The sequence below is a fragment of the Aotus nancymaae genome, unplaced genomic scaffold, assembly GCF_030222135.1.
Source record: "Aotus nancymaae isolate 86718 unplaced genomic scaffold, 86718_ANA_hifiasm-v0.15.2.pri h1tg000003l, whole genome shotgun sequence".
Taxonomy (NCBI): domain Eukaryota; kingdom Metazoa; phylum Chordata; class Mammalia; order Primates; family Aotidae; genus Aotus; species Aotus nancymaae.
The window spans coordinates 15,252,036-15,271,975 of record NW_026988414.1 but is presented as its reverse complement, the minus strand read 5'-3'; the positions used below and the strand labels follow the sequence as shown (position 1 = coordinate 15,271,975).

The window sequence follows — 19,940 nt, the reverse complement described above, 5'->3', positions numbered from 1 at the left end:
TAGACTCAGGAGCAGTGCAAGCTTCACATAGAGAATGTCCTTCCACAGGAGTCACCTAGGTAGTAAACTTGGAAAAGCCATGTTAATTGCATAGCATTCTTTCACTTCTAGCCTCTCTTTGTCTCTCCATTTCTCTTTGTAGATTTGGGTATGCCTTTGTCTATCTCTCTTTGTTTTTCTCTCTCCTCCCCTTGCTCCTTTTCTCTCTCTCTCTGCCTTTCTTTTTTCTCTCTTGCTTTAGCTCTCTGTCGCTCTCTCTCACACACAGAGAGAGAATGAACAATTCTTTCCATACACATATCCATCATCTTCCATAATCAGTTTCTCTATAAAAAAGAAGCAATTAAAAATTCAGCAAACTTTTAATACTGCTAATTCCTGCATCTATCACTATCCTCCCTAAGTAGAGAATGACGGGATGTCAAAAGTTACAGATTCCTTTTGATACCTCCCCAGTCCAGTTCCGCAGCTCCTTCCCTTCACTGGCCCCGAGCCTGTAGCTAAACTCCCTGAGGCCCCTCCCAGCCCCAGGCCAATCTACCCCTGCCCTTGATCCTGGGTCACAATGATGACAAAGGATGAGAGCAAATTAGCAACCCCCACCCCTGCTCACACACGAATCTGTGCCTGCACGCATATACATACAAACAAACACACATACCTGGGAACACAGTCATCTAAGTGGATGTGGCAGCCATGGGTAGAGGGCATGGGTTGGATCAAGATAATTAGTTCCTCAACTTGGAGCTGGATGGGTCCATCCATTGCTCTATTTTTCTTATCCAATCTACACAATGACTTTGCATTTTACATATGGGAAAACTGAGCTTAGAGAATGAATCACTTTGCTCACAATCATACATCTGGTAAGAGGTAAAGCTGGGATATGAATTGGGGTCCATCTGATTGTAAAACCTGTTCTTTATCTCCAAATGAGAAAGTCTTTATCCAAAGTAGCCCCAGTGAACCCTAATCATGATATAAAGTTCATGTATCATGATCACAGCTAGGGAGAATGTGTGAATATCAAGTCAAAGGGTGAAATGGAGCCCCGGTGGGAAGAAGGTAGTTTTTCCAAAATATAGAAGTATCAAGAGCATAGCAACATATAGTGGAAGTATTCTGCTAGAGCAAGAGACTCAGAAATTCACACAGTGCTTGGGGAAATGGCATGGGAGCAGAGATGATGGCTAAAGGAACCTGACAGGCTAAACAGCTTCATGCTAATCATGCCTGGAACCTGGAACTTCCAGGGATGACTTTGCCTACTCTAGTTGTGTCCTAAGGTCCAGCTCTTCCTGGATTAGATTAGATTCTACCTTATTGACCTGTTTGGTGCTCCAGTCCCCTACAGACTTCTGGAAAGCTCAGAATTCCCACATGATGATCTAAAACTCTGCCTTCCTGCCTGGAAATCTTACCAGTGGTTATTGTCATGCCCAGTGCCCCCTCTGGAATCAACATCAAAAACTAGGTCTGTTATTCTAGCTTTTATTTTTGCCATATTACAAAATGGCAAAAATACCATTTAGTTACCCATCCAGCTCCAAGTTGAGGAACTAGACCACCACACTTCCTTTCTGTGTCTAGAATAGGCATTTTTCATAGCTCCTTTCTCAATGATCCCAGTAACTTGCATACAGTGTTCTAGACAAGCCACTCCCTAGTTGATCAGAATTAGCACATGAACGCTAGAGGCCATAAGATGATAGTGACTGGGTATCCCACCTAGCCTGGAAATGTCAGCCTCCTCCCTCTTTGCAGCTATCTACATTTTTAAAAGTCTGTAACAAAACTGATGAAATATTGGGAGGCTAAGGCATGCTGGTAATGAACAATGTAGGAACAGAGCCTGTATCTTCTTTATTTGGTGCCACAACATCTGACACAAGAAAACAGAGAAAAAGCAGTTGGGAAATGTTCAAAGAATCAATGAATGATAACTATGACTTTATTTTCCCACAGAATGTACCTTTAGAAACATTTAGGGGAATGAGAAACCTTTCAATCAGGCACATTGACTCCCATCTCCCTTGGTTTTCTAGTAATTTCCAGTGGCTTCCCCAGATCATAAAAGTGGCCAGGGTCCTGTTGTTATGAAACCTGGAAAGGCTAGGGCATTTGTTTCTAATGTCTAGGGACACCAGAGCTAGGGTGAGGGAAGCACTGGGCTCAAGCTGGGACTCAAATACCATCCCCCTCGGTAATGAACAGTGGCCTCTGTAAGTTAAGATTTCCCTTCTGTAAAGGGAGAAGTGAGTACCCTTGCCTTCTTTGCTTTGTAGGGTAGATGGGAAGATCACAGGAAGGCCATCTGCAAACTGTAGAAGGCTGTACAAATGCTCGTGGTGGTTATATGCCCTATTTGGTCTATCTTCCCTAACCTTCTTACCAAGTTTGACCCCTCCACTCCTCCCTTCCCTAAAAGTTAAAAGGACACCTACAGGGATTGTCTTTTTCTAGTGACATATGTAGTTCACTGAGAAAAATGAGGGTTGAGCTCACACATTAGGAAGGTATGGGGCTGGGACTAGAATCCTCAGCTGATGCCCACAATTTTTACCTTATTTCAAGCTACTGTTTTCTGTGTACTTACTATATACCAGACATTGTACCTGCATCATCTTATTTTATTCTCCCAAAATCCATGCAAGAGAATTACTATCCCTCATTTAACATACGAGGAAATTGAGACTTAGAAGTTCCTTTACCTGAGGTTACCTGCAAGTCATGTAGAAAGAGGAGTACAGACATGAAATACCCTCCATCCCACTTCAGCACTGCACTATCTCTCCCCTTCTCACAAGCTCTGCCCCCAGAGTTTTCAGCTTCCAAGCCCAGATTCATCCTGGCCTGGTTCCATGTTTAGCAGATGTCAGTGACACATAACTCTTGGCTGGGGAGAAAAGGGACGCCAGCTATCTTTAAGTCCAAAGGTTTCTTTCAACTCTACAGACGGAAATCCACAGCTTCTCATCTCCCCATTCCCTAGCATCACTCCCAAATTTAAAAAATAAAACCAGAGTATTTCATCTACCATCTAAGTGGTCATAACAGGCAAAGACGGAGTGGAAGAAACACACAGAGAATAGTTAAGTTGACCTCAATGCATCCCCTGTGCTCTTCTTGGGAGCAAGTATGGATGACAGAAAGAAGAAAAGTGCCTTTGTAGACTAGAAGCCCAGGAAGGAAAACACCAAGTTTACCCTGCAAGTTTGTGGCAAAGCCAGGTCTTGAGGGGGACCCCCAGCTATTATTTCAGCATTCTTTCTGCCCCCTCTCCCATCTTATTTAAACAGATTCCATGATCCACCATGCAAGGAATGGGATTTTCTGGAATGAGAAAGTCAAGTCCATAGCCTGAAGACAGCTAAGGATGGAAAGGGGTGGGATTTAGAATCAGAGTAGTGTCCCAGGCCCCAAATGGGTACACAGTGGGTGAAGGTTTTTATAAACATAACCTAATTGTATTACATCAAAGTCCTGAAGCTTATTGCCTTGCTTAATGATGTGTCACATTATTTGTAGGGTAGCACAATAAGACTTCTATTGATTTAACGCACTTCCTTAAAGACTGTCATTGTCACAGCCATAAAACGGAGCTATTCCCAGACAACTCAATTATATCCACTGTGCCCATAAACCACCCCGTGCCCCACACAGTTGCACACAGGAAGCAGAAAGGGGTGAGAGAGCACGACTGGGGATGCAAAGCCCCCAGGGATAAAAGGGAAGGGATCTAGAGATTAGGAAGGCAGGTGGACTAGGGCTTTGTGCAGTTGGGAATGTGCAGCTTCATAAAAAGCACTAGACAGGGGGTGTAGAGCACACCACTTGGTCTTGGTCCTGCCAAGCAGAGCTGTGTGCAAGCTCCCTTCTCCCCTGTAGACTTAGTTTCCTCAGCCGCAAAACTGGAGGGCTATGCTCAATGAGATCTTCCAGATCCCTTCTGGCTCCCACACTGTGGTTTTTTATGTTATCATTGCATTCGTTCTTGGAGATAGGGTGGCTGAGCTGTATGAAAAGATGCAAGCATGCTTTTAACATTGCTCTTCACCTTCTCCATCAATTGAGAGCCTCTGTTTTACAAATAGTTGATAATAAAAATAATAATACTATTAACTATATCTAAAAGCACTTCAGTATGGTTTAAAGAGGGAAAGAATATGGGCTTTTGCAGCCAGCCAGCCTTGGGTTCCAATCCTGACGCTGCTACTTATTAGCTGTGTGTCTACTGGCACTCGATGTGGCATGTCTGGGACTCATTTTCTCATATGTAAAATGGGAGTATGACTATAAATACACTGACCTATCAAAATACATGTATACACATGTGCAATATTTCTAACTTTCTCAAAATGCTATTACATAAACCACTTATCTTTAATGTGAGAAGCAAACAAGAATAGCTACTTATGTACCCATTTCACAAGGGAAAACTGAGGTAGAAAAGGGATAACTTTCCTAAGGTGAGTGGCAGAGACTGGTCTCCTGCACCTGGTCTGAGGAATTCCAATTCTGATAATAGCTGAGAATCAGAGGGAAATGAAATCTGCTGGCCCTTCCTGAGGATAAAAGCCCCTCCACAGGACAGAATGGAAACCATCTGCTTGGTTGAGAAGTGACTGTTTTTTCCAGAAGAAGCGTGCTCTTCTTGGGAGAGAAGAACCCATGCTCTTCTTGGGTTTTCCCAAGAATCTGGAGAGAAGAAGGTGTCAAGCAGACAGCACTTGCCAACCCCCACCCTGATCCCTGGCAGTTGTTTCAAGGAGAGGATGTGGGAAGCAAAGTGCCTGCAGGAGAAGGTAAGAGATCTGGAGTCTAGAACACTAACTTGGGGCCTCAGAAAATGCCTGACTTGAAAGAATCCTGCAAAATCATTGTGTGATTCCTCACTCTGCCCACTGTGAAACTGAAACTCAGAGAGAGGCAGGGATTTGCCCAAGGACACACAGCTTAGATGTGGTAGAGCCAGAATTTAGATCCAAGGCAACTCAGTTGTCTCCCCAGACACCTTCCCTCTATACCCTGCCTGGCCACCTCCTCCAGCAGGCACTCTGGGCTTACCTTTCTGATACTGGAGCCACAGCTGCTGCTGGACCTTCTTGCTGGGAAAGTGGATGATGCAGGTGAGCTCTGAGCCATAGAGGGCCTCTGCAATGTAGTGGGAGCCATAGTGCTGGATGAAGGACAGCAGCTCCTCCCGACTGCTCTCCTTGGTCAGGATCTTGAGGACATTAGTGAAGCCTGGACAAGAGAGGAACACGTGGAAGTGGTGAGACATGGGAGGCTGGAGGCTAGCAAATTATACAGTGGCAGGGGTTCTTCCCAGCCTGGATTTGGTGCCTTACCCCTTAGCAGCTTGGTGGCTACACTAGTCATACATATATACATAACTCCCTCTCTTACATAGGAAAGAACGCTCTGAGGGGCACATCAGACATAATGACCAAGAGGGAGTCTGCAGGAGAAGAAGGCCTAAACTCAGCAACTTAGACCATGGAACTTAAAAAAGACAAATCAGGAAGTCAAAGCCAATATCTATTCACTGAGCAACCAGTGTGTGCTAGGAAAAATGTCAGATGTTTCACCCTGTTTATGTAACTAAACCTTAGCCACAATGCTATATACCTTCACAACAACAATCCCCATTGTGTCATGAGCATGTCAAAGCTGACAGACTATCAGTAACTTATCTTGAACTTCCAACTAGAGAAGCTGGACTCAAACCCACTTATGTTCTCACTGCAAATTGCATGCATTTTCCACTGTACCAAATAAACCAGGGCTTGAACTGCCCATGGCTAGAATCCTAAGGCTGCATTTGCCCGGACTCAACATATATTCTGAGCCCTTGAATCTGATTACTAGTTTAGCTTCCTGTAGCATTGCTTTTCTTCATATCTCTGCTGTTCCCACTCTGAGACAGTGGTGTGTTCTCCCTAGATTTCCACAGAGCCTTCTTGCTGCTCTATTTCTCTTGTCCTAGGGAAGTCCTCAGCACTTAGCATGGGGCCGCACAGCAGTCACTCAGTAAAAAGTACTCCCTCTCACTCTCCTTCCTCAAACAGACACATGACCAAACTACTCTTCCAGGGATGTTCCTGAGCTCCTCTCTGGTACTGAATAAAGCCTAGTGACCTTCTTTAGACATTCAAGGTTCCAAGCTCATTTCTCATGTGTCACCCACACTAAGCTTTAGTTCCAGTCAAATTAGTTTTATCATTTATCCTAAATGTGACCTGGAATTTCCATCATTCTATCTTTCCTTGCATCCTCACTACCCTCACACACACACACACACACACACACACACACACACACACACCCCTGAAATGGCCTCCCTAAGTCACACCTATGCTTCAAGTCCCCTGGAAGTCACCTCTCCTCCAAGAAGCCTTTCATACCATCATGGATGAGCCTACTCTCTGCACGTTCAACATTCACCACCTTAACGTCTGAAGCTCAACCTTGTCTCTGAATCTGCACATGCATCCTCCCCGCACACCCACCCCAACTGGGTACATGGCCCAGTTCCTGGGGCACAGCAAACACCCCAACAACAATTATTACAAGAAGAACCAACGCTGTGCCACATCAAAGTAAAATGTAAAAGAACAAACTTCTTCCAACATTACAAGTCAGCTCCGATTTGCCAACATTTGATTGACAAAGGGGTTTTCCAGGAGCATCAATATTGATTAATTAAAGCAGATGCACCTTTGTACTTCTAATAGGAACATCACAGTCTTATTCACAAGTGCAGTGTGGGAGAGGAGAGAGAAAACAGAAATCGGCCTTAAAGAATGGGTGTTTGATGAGAACCCCTCTCCATCAACCTGTTAAGTAATGCAACTGGGTAATTAATATAGCAGTGTTAATAATGAGATGGTTTCTGTTAAGTAATAAAAAAAAACACCACCACAGAGATGCCCTGAGGCTCTTATCGAGGCAGACAAAATGGCAATCAAATCCTTGATATTTTCCCTGCTCTGCCACTTACTAGCTGTGTGACCTTGGGCAAGTTACTTAATCTCCCTGACTCTCAGTATCCTTAAATGAAGAAAAAATGGGATAAATAATGCCTTCCTCACAGTACTGTTCTGTCGTAAGAAATGAAGCATTATAAAACGCTTGACAGATGTCAGCAATAATTACTATTTCTACTTCCCAGAGGGTGAAATCCTCCAATTCCCAGGCTATAAGAGCTCCATTTTGCTGATGAACAAAGTGATACTGAAAAAGAAGAGACAAGAAAAGAACTCATAGATAATTAGAGGACACTCAGACAATAAGCCAGTGACAGTGTTATTCGTAAGAGTCAGGGTAGAAAATCCTAGGCCAGGCCTCATCTTTTCAGATTCCTTTATTCATTACTTATTTTTCAGTTTTCATTTATTTTTTAAAATTCCTCCATCATACATGAGCACCAACAATGTGCTGATCTCCGTTAGTTTCTGAGATATTGGAATAAGTAAAACCCAAGCCCTACCCCCCGTTCTCAGGTCATAGACAAGATTCTGACATAAATCAAGCACTTATTAGTGTCTTGATATAGATATGCAAGCACCGAGAATTCCTTGAGTTGTTCTGAGGGGAATGGAGAATGGGGGAGGCATCACAGAGCAGTATAGTATATGTTCTCAAGGCAAGGAGGTCCAGGCAGAGGGATCAGTATGTGCAAAGTCACAGTTGCATGAGAGAAACATGTGCCAATTGGGGCACTATAAATTGTTGCCAACTGTTGGAGCTTAAAGTTCATGTAGATACAATGTGTGTGGTGCATGTGTGTGGATGGGAGTGTGGGGGTTATATATGATTATTGTATAGGACATGGACAGGAAAATAAATTAGCCAGGAGAGAAAGAGAAATTGGTGTCTGAGGAGAATTTATAATTCATAAGCTTGAAATACTTCAAAAACGTAACTATGACTTAGATGATTGTTTATCCCCACTCTTCTATTCAAACTTTCATACCCTACGCGGATTTTCCTCTAGGAACCCTCTCTAACTCCCTCAGAATAATCGGCTCCATCTTCTGTGCCACTGCTTACCCATGATCGCATTGACCCTACTGTCTGTCAGTCTGTCTACCCACACTCCCTGGGATTCCTTGATGGCAGAGAGGATGCATCCTCATTTCCTCACCATTCCCAGTGGTCTCATATGCCCTGGCACATGCTAGGTCCTTAGGAACAAGTGCTAAATTACTCCAGGTCCCCTGGCTGCCCAGGCAGTGGTCCTCACCTGCTGAGAGGGTGATGGTGCTGAGCTTCACACGGTAGAGGTTGCTCCGGACCCGCCACTGCTGCACCATGGGGTAACCCATGGCCTCGTCATACCTGATATCTCCTGGGAGAGGAAATAAGATGGTCATGTGAGCCCAGAATTAAGACGCTTCACACCACAATGCTCAGCCTGCAGCTCTTGGCTCTGGATAATGGACACCTCTTTGAAATGCAGGCTTTCATTGGGATTGACAATTTTATCTGAACCCCACCTCCAGGACTCTTCTTGGCCTCTAATCTCAGCCCTACCCCTCATTTTTTCTCTCTGCGCTATAGCTTGCAAGTCCCCTTTACCCTATATGCAAGAGCAACCTCAGGTCAGACCTACCGCTTACCTAACCCCATTGGCAACTTGCCACCAGGCACGAGACATCTCAGTGCTTCAGTTTCCACATCTGACACTGTAGCTATCTCTGATGCTCTTATTTCATAAGCATGTTATGAGGCTCAAGTAAGGTACTAGAACTGGGAGCCCTTTGGTAACCTAGAAATGTTGTGCATGTAGACCAGCTATAAGCAAGCTACAGCCTATTTGTTATGTGTTATCATAACAAATATATATATTTGTTATGATCTATATATATATATATATTTGTTATGATATATATATATATTTATGTCTATAGCTGCTTTCACACTATGACAGCAGAGTTGAGCAGCTGGAAGACAGACCACCTGCAGAGCCTAACACATTTATTACCTTTCCCTTTATGTTTGCTGACCCCTACATAGACTATCGTTTCTTAACAAGGAAATGTGGGTGTTCACAAGCCTTATGTAAAATATGTGTATATATAAATAAACTCTATTTCGAGTAAGACTGAGAAACACAGGCAATACAAAGTCTACCTGTATAATTTCTCAGCATCTTGATTAGGTTAATATGCATGAAGGCAGTGTGCAAACTTCTTTGACCATAAAACCCCTTTTGCATAAAAGTTCCTTTGGAATTCATGTTTTATAGAAATAGATTTCAGGAAACACAGGTGTAAACAAAAAATAAAAAAAGACACAACAAAATATCAAATTATTAACTTTGGGCAGTGGTATATGAAAAATTCTTTTTTGCTGATTTCTATTCATGTCTATTTTCTAAGTTTTCTACCCTAAGCTTTGCAAACTCTCTCTTTTATAAGCTGAACAAAAATACATTAAAAAGATGCTAGTCACATCAGCAGTTATTATTACTGTTTCTATGTATCCATGCTTTCTTGTGCCTCTGCAAATGGCAGGCACATTTTCTATCCTTTTCTCTTGTCCCCTGGTGAGTAGGCACTTAAAGAGATATTTGATACCAAGATTAAAATGAGAATCTCATTGGAACAAATGATTTCTTCCTGGACGTTACTGCAGTATTAAAGTTGTCCATTACTGTCAACTTTTTTTTTTCCTCCTTATCCTCCTTAGACTTTCCAGGAATAAAATAGTTTTTTAGAGGCTTTCATTTTAAAGTAAAATATTCATGATCCCCAAAGATATGTCCACTGGAGTGAGGTTGTTTGTTATAAATATGTCCTCTTTGTTTATCTGCTCTGCTTCTCCTGTCCTTGCTTTGCAGAGACTGGGAAAAAAGAAGATTGTGTGGAGGAAGGAAGGGGAGGGTTGTGTTTTTGACTAAGGGCAGAGAAAACATCTGCACAAGAAGATTCAGACACCAGGGACAAGGCAGTCTCTGCTCCTTCCATTACTGCTCATTCATATTCAAAGCACACTTGGTGGGGGCATTGGCAACCAAGGCCTATCTCCAACAGAGGGAGGCAGAATGATGCAGGCTACTGAGAGGCAGCTCTTTCACTTGGTGGCATGAAGTCCAAATGTAAAAACAAAACAAAACAAAAAATTTCTGATTATCAAGTCATTTATAAAACCATCTTCTCACTCCATCCCTCACTTCCTTCCATCCCTGCTTGTTCCTGGATTCAAGCCTGAAATAAAAACTTCTCCACCGGAATGGATGTCAGCTTCTTGAGGTCAAGATCATGGTCTAAATTCTTCCCCTTCTACAGAGCCTAGAAGAGAGCCTGGCATATAGTAGCCTCTCAATAAATGCCTATCCACTGACTGCCTAACTCTCACTCCGTTCCTCACCATAAACTCATTCCTGGGTTACCCTATCACTGACTCCCATCTTGCCCTTCTATCCCAGCTCCCCACCTGGGGCTTACAGTTGGAATGAAGCTATGTGATGGGGGGAAGAATTTTTTCCTGGTAATTAAAAAACAAAAAACAAACAAAAAATCTCTTGAAATGCAACAGTTCCCTTTATTAGGAAATCTCTAAAGACTCGAGTCAAAACACAGAATTGTAACAATTTGAACTACTAACAGATACCCATAGTGTACTACGCATTTTAAATACATAATCTCTGTTTCTCATTAGAATCGTAAAACATAATTATCATACCCTCCTTTTTTTTTTTTTTTGAGATAGAGTTTCACTCTTGTTGCCCAGGCTGGAGTGCAGTGGCACAATCTTGGTTCACTCCAACCTCTTCCTCCCAGGTTCAAGTGATTCTCCTGCCTTAGCCTCCTGAGTAGCTGGAATTACAGGCACCTGCCACCAAGTCCGGCTAATTTTTCTGTATTATTAGTAGAGACGGGGTTTCATCGTGTTGGCCAGGCTGGTCTCGAACTCCTGATCTCAGGTGATCCACCCACCTGGGACTCCCAAAGTGCAGGGATTACAGGTGTGAGCCATCGCACCCAGCGCATACCCTATTTTTTAGAGGAAGAAACTGAGGCTCAGAGAGGGAAACTGCACAAGGACATGCCAGGATCAGTGACAGGTTCAGGGGCCTTTCCATTAAAGCACAGCACCTCCTCACAGACCACGGACGTGTCTGCCTTAGGAAGTAGTAAACTCCCCATCACTTGGGGTATCTACAGAGGGAAAACCACTCAGGAAGGATATTATAGACTTGATTTCTCGTCAGGAAGGAAGATTAGACTAGTTGCTCTTTGCGGTCCACGTTAGCTCTGAAACTTTATGATCTTATAAAAAATGAAAATTAAAGAAGGCATATAAATGTTTTGAAACACTTTACAAGGCATCTTTTACATCCATGATTTCATTTGATCTACATCTGTGCCCCTCTTTGAAGTAGCACAGGTCAGGGGTGATGTAAGATAGTGGATATGCCATCAGCTTTGGGGTCAAGACTGACTATCTTTAAATCCTGTCATGACTATAGACTAGCCACATGGCCTTGGAGGAGTTCAGGACCTTTCTAAGCCATTTAAAGAGGACAATAATGGCCTTGCAGGGTTACATGGTTTAAGACATAAAAAGTGCCTGGCTCCCAGGACCCCTTAAGCACACGTGGGACTCTCCTCCATCTATGCTCTTTTACAGGAAAGGCTCATGGGGGTTAGATGACTCTTTTGAGGTTTTCCAGAGATTGCAAGTGATGGGGAGGGAAGGTGGAGATTTAAATCCAGGTCTGTGACACTGTGGGGTATTCCCTGGGGTACAATTCTCCTCTCAGTGAGAGAGTTCTGTTATCCTTCCCTGTGTGACAATTACCCCATGATGATTCTCCCTGGGCAGGGGATAAGACACACAACCACAGTATCACAAAGGCAGAGTCAGGACCCTCACATCTTAGGAAATTTCTTAAGAAAAGGGTAGGAAAGGAGCTGGGAACAGAAAAAGAGAAGAGCATCCTGGGCTTGGGCAGAAAACATAAAGTCTCAGGAAAGCCTGCAAAAGGCAACTTCCCAGTGGGGAGAGAAAGTGGTTGCAGGGGTTGAGGAGCTGCAAAGTGGAGTGAAAAGGGCAAAGACTTGGTGCTATGGCACCCAGGTTTTATTCCGGGCAGATACACTGTGTGACCTTGGGCTGGTCCCGTCACTTCTCTAAGTATAGATTCTTAATTTATCAAATGTTAAAAATAATACCCACCCAAGATGGCACAGTGCCCACATACAAAAACAAGCTGTCTAACTCAAGCACTTTCAAGCAGGAGGGGCTCCTGGTTGAAGAGTCCACTTCTTTTATTCCAGAATGCCTTAAAAACGAACCAGGAAAACAAAATACTAAAAGTGAAAAAATATCAGAAAATTGTCAGTGACAATGAAAAATGTTTTGAGACTCATTCCCAGAGGCAAAACCCTCACTGAGAAAAATTGTTCCGGTTCTCGGAGAGGAACCTCCTCTCAAAAGATCACCCCAGTCTAGAGTCTGGGGTCTCAGGGAAGTCCCTGGTTATGCATAGCCAATAGCAGGAGCCCAAGAAGGGGGAAAGTTCCTTCCCATCCTGTCCCTCAGGAAGGAGGAAACTTGACTGAGCCCGTCTTGGATCTGCTGAAGACTGATATGCCCTAGGTATGTGGTCAGGGAACCTGGGAAGGGTCTGGCACATGTGTCTTACCAGTGAGCAGTTGGAGGTCCGGGAGGGGCTCGGAGAGGACCCCCCGGCACTGCTCCTCCACCGGCAGCGGGATCACCAACAGCCCATCGGCCAGCTGGGGAAAGTCCTTGATGAAGTTGTTCTCCCTGTGGAGAGGAGCAGAGAGACTGCCAAATCGAGGAAGTGGAGGCTGCTGGGGGCTGCAGGGCAAGGAGGCAGGATGCTATAGTCAGAATAAAGACTCATGGTGGGGTGGCTTTGCTGTGATGCCTCTGGTTTCCTGAATCCCAGCTCTGAAAACATGGTGCTACCTACAGTCTCCCGAATCAGGCAGGCTGGGGTTCAAATTCTAGCCGCACCGCTTACTTGGCTGTATGATCTCAAGCAAGCTACTGTTCCTCTCAGAACCTCAGTTTCCCTGTCTATAAAGTGAGACTTAGATCTAAGGGCTGTGGTAAACACTTAATGGGATACAGCTGCCAATTACTTAAGATACTCTCTGATGCTCTATAAGCTGTATATTTGGCTGCTAAATGTCCCCCTGCATAAGCAGTGGCAGTGCTGTACAAGGACGTGGGAACTGAGAATACTGTGTTTGAATAACAAGGGGGCAAAATTAGGGTGAAGAAAAAAAAACCCTTGGAAAAATAGACATTTGTTAAAATGCAAAGGCCCTAAGAGATTTTTTTTTTTTTTTTTTTTTGGCTTAAACTTTTTCTTTTACAGATGGGGAAACTGAGGCCTGGAGAAAGGAAGTGACTTGCTGAATCACAACCTGATAGGTTAGACTCAAGCCCATGTCTTCTGACTCCAGATGAGTGCTCTTTCCCCTGCTCTAACTTCTTCAGGCGCCTCTATCCCTTTCCTGCGGGCCAGTCCCAGGGAACAGAAGACAGACCCCTGAATGACCTCAGAAAACTGAACCCTGAACAAAGTTCTGAGAGGACAGTCGTAACAGTGCAGCAGAGGGAGGCAGCTTTCATTCTTCTAGACAATAGACCTGTCTAAAAATGAACAGCCTGCCAAGAGAGGTGGTGAGCTTCCGTTACTGAGGGTGCGCAAGCAGAAAGCTTGACCGCCAGTTGGCATGGATGGTATCGAGGGCTTTTCCATATTAAATATGACTTCTGAGGTCCCTTTATATTCAGAGATCCCCAGCATTAAAGATACAAATTATAATCTGGAGAGGAGGAGGAGAGGAGAGAAGGGGGAGGAGAAGAACAAAAGAAGGAGGATGTTTATTACTTCATTTTGACACACAGAATGGTCAACCTTGAAATGAAAATCAGAAACAGGAAAACAAAAATGTGTGATACCAAAGCAATGCCTTTGAAGTCGGTATCTCAGACAGTTCGAAAGCAGCTGTAAAGTGTTGACTGGCTTGGGTCACCTTCTGTCTGCTCAACATCTCTGCACCCCACTCCAGGCACCTTTGAAACTCATCATCAATTCATCCATTTAATGAACACTTTCTTCATTTCTGAGTCCAGAGGATGTGACATTATCACCATCTTCAATCCCACCAGCATCACCATATCATCATCACTGTTTCTGTCATCTCTATTATTCATTGAATCTTTATAATTTGCTAGGATGTAGCTAAACACTTTACAGACATTTTATCATTTAATCTTGACTGCAATCCCAGAAGATCAATATTATTATCTTTAAGTTGCAGATAAGTAACATGAGATTCAGTGTTAATAGGAGGTGGAGCGGGGATGTGAACCCCGGTCTGGCTGAGCTTGAGACTGTCGGCCCAGGCATGCATGTGCATGACGGCGAGTTTTAAGGTCCACACTTGCCATTTAAGCATGCTACTGTGTGTGGGTATGCCATGTCTGTGTGTGGAGTCATACTTGTTTATGTCTGTGTGTGCACGTGATAATGGGTTCTACCTAGATGGTTGGTGTTTGGTTTGTCTGCAAATCTGGGAGTGTGGAACAGCAATGTGAATCTAAAAAGACAGGATTCTGGTAGATGGAAGTGCCACCATATAGCGTGTAACCCTAGCCAGGACTAAGTGTCCTCATGCGTCCCTTGTGAGGTGGCCTCTGGTGATAGATTTTCCCTGAAAGATGTAGCAGGATGGAGGGGGTATTCCAGGCCCTAGTCGCTTGACTAGCATGCACTGAGCACATACTTGGGTGGAATCCTGTGCTGGGTACTAAGAACACAGAGACAGATTTGGCTTGTCCCCTTGCCCTCTAGGTCTTCTCAGCCTAGAGGGGAAAACACAAATTGGCCATGCGGAACCATCGGTGGGAGCTGCTATCAGGAATTCTGCATGTGCTGGGTGCTGCTGCACAAGATCTCTTCCCTGTGAGATCCCCAGCACCTTTTTCACTCTGGGCAGGAGAGGTCAAGGATGAAGAGGTAGCTTACCCTTGGAAGCTGAGAAGAGCCTATGAGGACAATAACAATAGTCTTTTATTGAATACCTATTATGCACCAGGCGCAGTTGCCAGTACTACCTATAAAGTAGATGCCATTTACATTCCCTATTCAGACACTCAAACGCTGAAGCACAAAGAAGTTATGTAACTACCCAAGGCCACAAGGCTGGGAAGTGTGAGATCCCAGGTGGTTTGGCCCCAGATCAAAGTTTAGTCATGTATTGCTTTCACCCATGAGTTAAGTTTTAAAGTTGACTCAATCTAGTATTTAAAATTTCCAGAATTCTATGAGGTTTAAAAGCAAACTAAATGCTTAAGTCGAGTATATTTTATACTTTATTATGTGCTAAAAAATGACCAGCTTGTGGTGTTATTTCTCAACTTGCCTTTCCCTAAGCATTCACTCAGACAGTTGAATATGGAAGAGTTAATATTTACTGTATACCTGGCACAGAGTCTTTGTTTCTCTAACAGGTTGTGGTAGATGTCTTCAAAAGACATCCTAGCACTCCTCATCACCTCTTGGGTGCAGGGTGCTGAAGGACCTGCCTGTGACAGTCACAGGCTGTCTAAGCTGGAAGGGCCATAGTGCCTGGGAGAGCGCTGAGCCCAGACAGGCTGCAGCCAAGAGAAGGGCCCTGCTGCTCGTACAGCTTCACCATGTGCCCCAGGCTCTGTTCTCCATGTGACCTCTTCAAGCCTCACACCAATGCCACAAGATAGGCATATATTCCCCGTTTAACCAACAAGGAAATGGATTTTCCATGGACTTACATGCTGAATGCATTTGAGAAATGAGATCTGAAGGCAAATCTATCATTTTTCACTTTACCACCCAAAGATCTCCATTTCAAATCTCTAGAAACATTCTTATAATTGCAGAGGAGGGAAGGTAATGCCATCTTCTCTATCCCCATGTCCCCTCCTCCAATCCCTCTGCCTTCCTGTCAAGTCAATCTTAGCTCTGCAAAGAAATCTGACCCCAAAGGGACCACACAAGGAAACAGAATGGGCAAATTCAGGAGGAAGGGGCCTGGCTCAGGACGCCCCTTCTTGGAGAAAGGTTTTCCTTCCTGAGCTTCCAGAAAGTAGAGGGGGTCTTAGAGAAATGCGGACAGAGATAGAAGATGGAAGGGTGAGAGTTACCCAGCCAATATGGGAGACTGGGAAGGAGGAGGGCAAGTAGGTGAAGATGAAGCCCGAATGAAAAAGATAGCAACTGCATGGTCTCTCGGGTACTGGGTCCCTTCCAACTGCCTGGGCAATGACCATGAGTCCTGCAAGGCCTCTGCCAGCAGAGGGCGCCCGGGGCCTTTGCATCGATCAGCTCTTTCCAGAGGCAAAACACCGATGAGAAGAGCAGCGGCTGGGAAAGTTCCGCTGGGCTGAGAACCTCAGATGGAAGCCCAGACAGCAGCTGCAGAATCAACCCACCTGGGAGAGGGACCAGGAAGCTGGCAGAGTGCTGGCTTAAACTTGGGTGGTCAGAAATAATTCAGATTCTCAGCGCTCGTGTGTGTGTGTGTGTTTGTGTGTGTGTGTGTGTGTGTGTGCAGTAAAAACTACCACACAACTAATTCATATAATAGGAAGATAGAAATAATGGGCAATATTTATTTACTGATCATATCTGTTGCTCATCAGCTATGCTCTAGTTCACGTGCCAACATTGTGTGTGTGTGTGTGTGTGTGTGTGTGTATGTGTGTGCGTGTTAAGAGCTGCTAGGTAACTAACCCTAGCAGTTCAAATAATGATAATATTTACAAAGATTTATTGATTGCATTTGTTGATCATCTCCTATATTTAAGGTAGTGTGTCAAGATACAGTAGTGTACAGGAATGGAAAACCAAATATTGTTATGTTCTCACCTACAACTGGGAACTAAGCTGTGAGGATACAAAGGCATAAGAACTTTGAGGACTTGGCAGGGGAAGGTCGGAAGAGGGATTATAAAAGACTACACATTGGGTCAGGTGCAGTGGCTCATGCCTGTAATCCCAGCGCTTTAGGAGGTCGAGGTGGGGAAGATCGCCTGAGGTCAGGAGTTCAAGACCCACTTGGCCAACATGGCAAAAACCCATCTCTACAAAAAATACACAAATTAGCCAGGCATGGTGGCACATATCTGTAATCCTAGCTACTCAGGGGGCTGAGGCATGAGAATGACTTGAGCCCAGGAGGCGGAGGTTGCAGTGAGCAGAGATCATGCCACTTCACTCCAGCCTGGGTGACAGAGGGAGACTCCGCCTCAAAAAAAAAAAAGACTACATATTGGGTACAGAGTATACTGTTCAGATGATGAGTACCCTAAAATCTCAGATCTCACCATTAAATAACTTATTTATCTAACCAAAAACCACTTGTGCCTCCAAAACAATTGAAAATAAAAATTAAACAGGAGTGCGTATGCCATTTTAACCTCATAAAAACTCTGAGAAAACTACTACCAATATTCCCATTTTACAGATGAAGAAACATGTTCAGAGAGGCTATGGAACTTGTCCAACTGAGGTCCACAGTTAGAAAGTGGCAGTGGCCAAGACCACATTCCAACACCCCTAGATTCTAGCTGAGAGCCCGGCATACAGTGAGTACATGCTCAGTGAATCATCCCAAGCCTGTGCTCTTGATCACTGGGATAGCTTGACATTTAGAGATGAGACCACGCAGTTCTGTTATTCACCACCACAGTGAAGTGTGCTTTCATGAAGTCATTTTTGAGAGACGCTTGTTTAAACAAACAGAGGCTCTGTTGCCGCTTGAAACACAACGTTCACTTATACACACACACACAAACACGCAAACACACACACAGACAAGCATCTCTCAAATTTATCTGTGAAAACAGTTCAATCTCAGTTGACATTCTAGGGTAACAATTCATTGATTTCAAAATAGTAGATCTTGGGCCCTGGGGCCTCTGGCAGTGAGAGGTCCCCTTCATTTCACAAACACTTATTGGGGTTCTACCCTTTTTCAGGAACTGCTTTGGGTGCTAGGGATACAGCAGTGGAAAATCAGAGGAGATGCTTCTATTCATGAAGATCAGGAGAGAATCAATGCTGCACTGAAGTCTACAAGATTCCTCACAATCTAGACCCTACCTGCTTACCCCTGCGTCCTTGTCGTTTGAGCCACAGCCACTGGGCCACTGTTTTCCTCCTGCTGTACTGTCCTTGGGTTCCTTTTCTGGGGCATACTCCCATCCTACACAAGGACCCACTTAGAATTTGCCCTCTCTCTGGAAGGTTTTCCCCCTCCCTCTGCACTTGGACAACCCCTACTCATCATTTAGACCATCCCCTATTCCTCTGCCTTTGAGAGCTCTCCCTGGAATTCGTTCTTCCGTTACACACCCTTATAGTATCTTGCTGTTTTCTTCTGTGAAGGGCTTTATAGTTTATGAAACATGTGCTCATGGGAGAACCTGTTGGACACCTGCGTTTCCCACTAAACTGTGCGTTCCATGCAACCCCAAACTATGTCTGTCCAATGTACTGCTGCCTCCTCAGGGCCCAGCAGTGCACACCGAGTACCTGAGTAAAATGAGAAAAAGTAGGTGTGCCATGAGCATTTGTTGAGGCAGTGAAGGAAGAAAGCCCATAGACAATGATAATGTGTGCGTGACCTATATCTATCGATGAAGCCCTTTCTGATGTTTTGCTGTAGAGTCCCACATGCTTCAGGATCTAAAGGATATTGAGGATTAGTCTAATATTCCATAAGAAACTTCAAAACCCTACTTTCTTCCCTTAAATTCCTAAGTGCATGCATATTCTGGCTCCCATGGAGCTTGGACAGAGGGGCCAGGGACACTGAGCAAGTGGGGACCAGATGGGAAAAGATAATCTCCCTAAGAAAGGGGTTGGTTGAGCCTCCCATTCTTGGTGTGCATATATGCATTCAGGTAGAGGTGGAGGTATGGGCACGTGCTAAAATGAGCAATGCCAGTGGGCAGCAAAAGGCCCCATTCAGAAACCACCTCTTCCATAACACCATTCCAGTTTTCCCCAGTTGAAATACATCTTTTCTATCACTTTAATCTCATGCATCTTGTTTGTAAATAGATTCCAGATGTGGCCTTGGGATCTAGTGATAGAAAGGGCATGGACTTAGAGCTCATATAGACATGGATACAAATTCTAGCTGTGTGACCTTCAGGAATATCACTTAAAATTTTATGAGCCTTAGTGACTTCATCTGCAAAATGGGGATAATGAGTTTAGTCTCAATGGGTGGGGAGGAGGATTTGTGTAAAATTATTTTTAATGCTAGTTTATTTTTAAAGTATTTCCTTAAAGTTATTTTAATGCTAGCTTATTTTCCCTGGTGGGGAGTTCAACTCTGAGTGGACTAAATGTTTACCCTAGAGAAAATGTTTTGTATTCTTATCAAAAAATGGAAATAATATTTTTTTGGAGATAGAGTCTCACTGTTGCCCAGGCTGGAGTGCGTTGGTGCAATCTCGGCTCACTGCAGCCTCTATTTCCTGGGTTCAATAAGCTAGCATTAAATATAAAGTTGTAGAAAACACACTAGATTCTGAGCCTCTCCAAGGGTCTCAGAGAGCCCAACGCAGTGCCTGTCTCACTGTACATGGCCCTGAGCATCTGTTGAGCCATGTGTAAATAGAAGGGGAAGGTCTCTTTACCCTCACAGGCTACCTGCATATGACCTCTGAATGACAGAAATCCTACAAAGCATTTCCACTGAGGATGCACCGTGTCTGGCTTCCTTCTGATCAGTCATGCTGACAGCAAAGACAAACAAGGGAAGCTGGACTCCTCTGCCGCTCTGTCCTACCCTTCCTCGGTCTTTGCTGCCTGCTGCCCCCTTTTAAGAATATGTGTGTTTTGGGTACATTAATACACAGCAACCAGCGTGCAAGAGCCATCACCCCTCAGT

The 19,940-nt window shown here is 44.2% G+C and overlaps 1 protein-coding gene across 3 annotated transcripts in view; it reads right to left on the bottom strand.

Moving 5' to 3' along the window:
* ASTN2 (astrotactin 2) overlaps positions 1–19,940 on the bottom strand; it is a 976,097-nt gene that overhangs the window by 281,738 nt on the left and 674,419 nt on the right. For all 3 annotated transcript variants that reach the window (XM_012472754.2, XM_064378516.1, XM_012472755.3), the window contains 3 exons: positions 12,659–12,783; positions 8,249–8,353; positions 5,068–5,247 (listed from right to left, as the gene is read on the bottom strand). In XM_012472754.2, the coding sequence (XP_012328177.2) occupies positions 5,068–5,247; positions 8,249–8,353; positions 12,659–12,783 (410 nt within the window). The remainder of the gene's footprint in view (positions 1–5,067; positions 5,248–8,248; positions 8,354–12,658; positions 12,784–19,940) is intronic.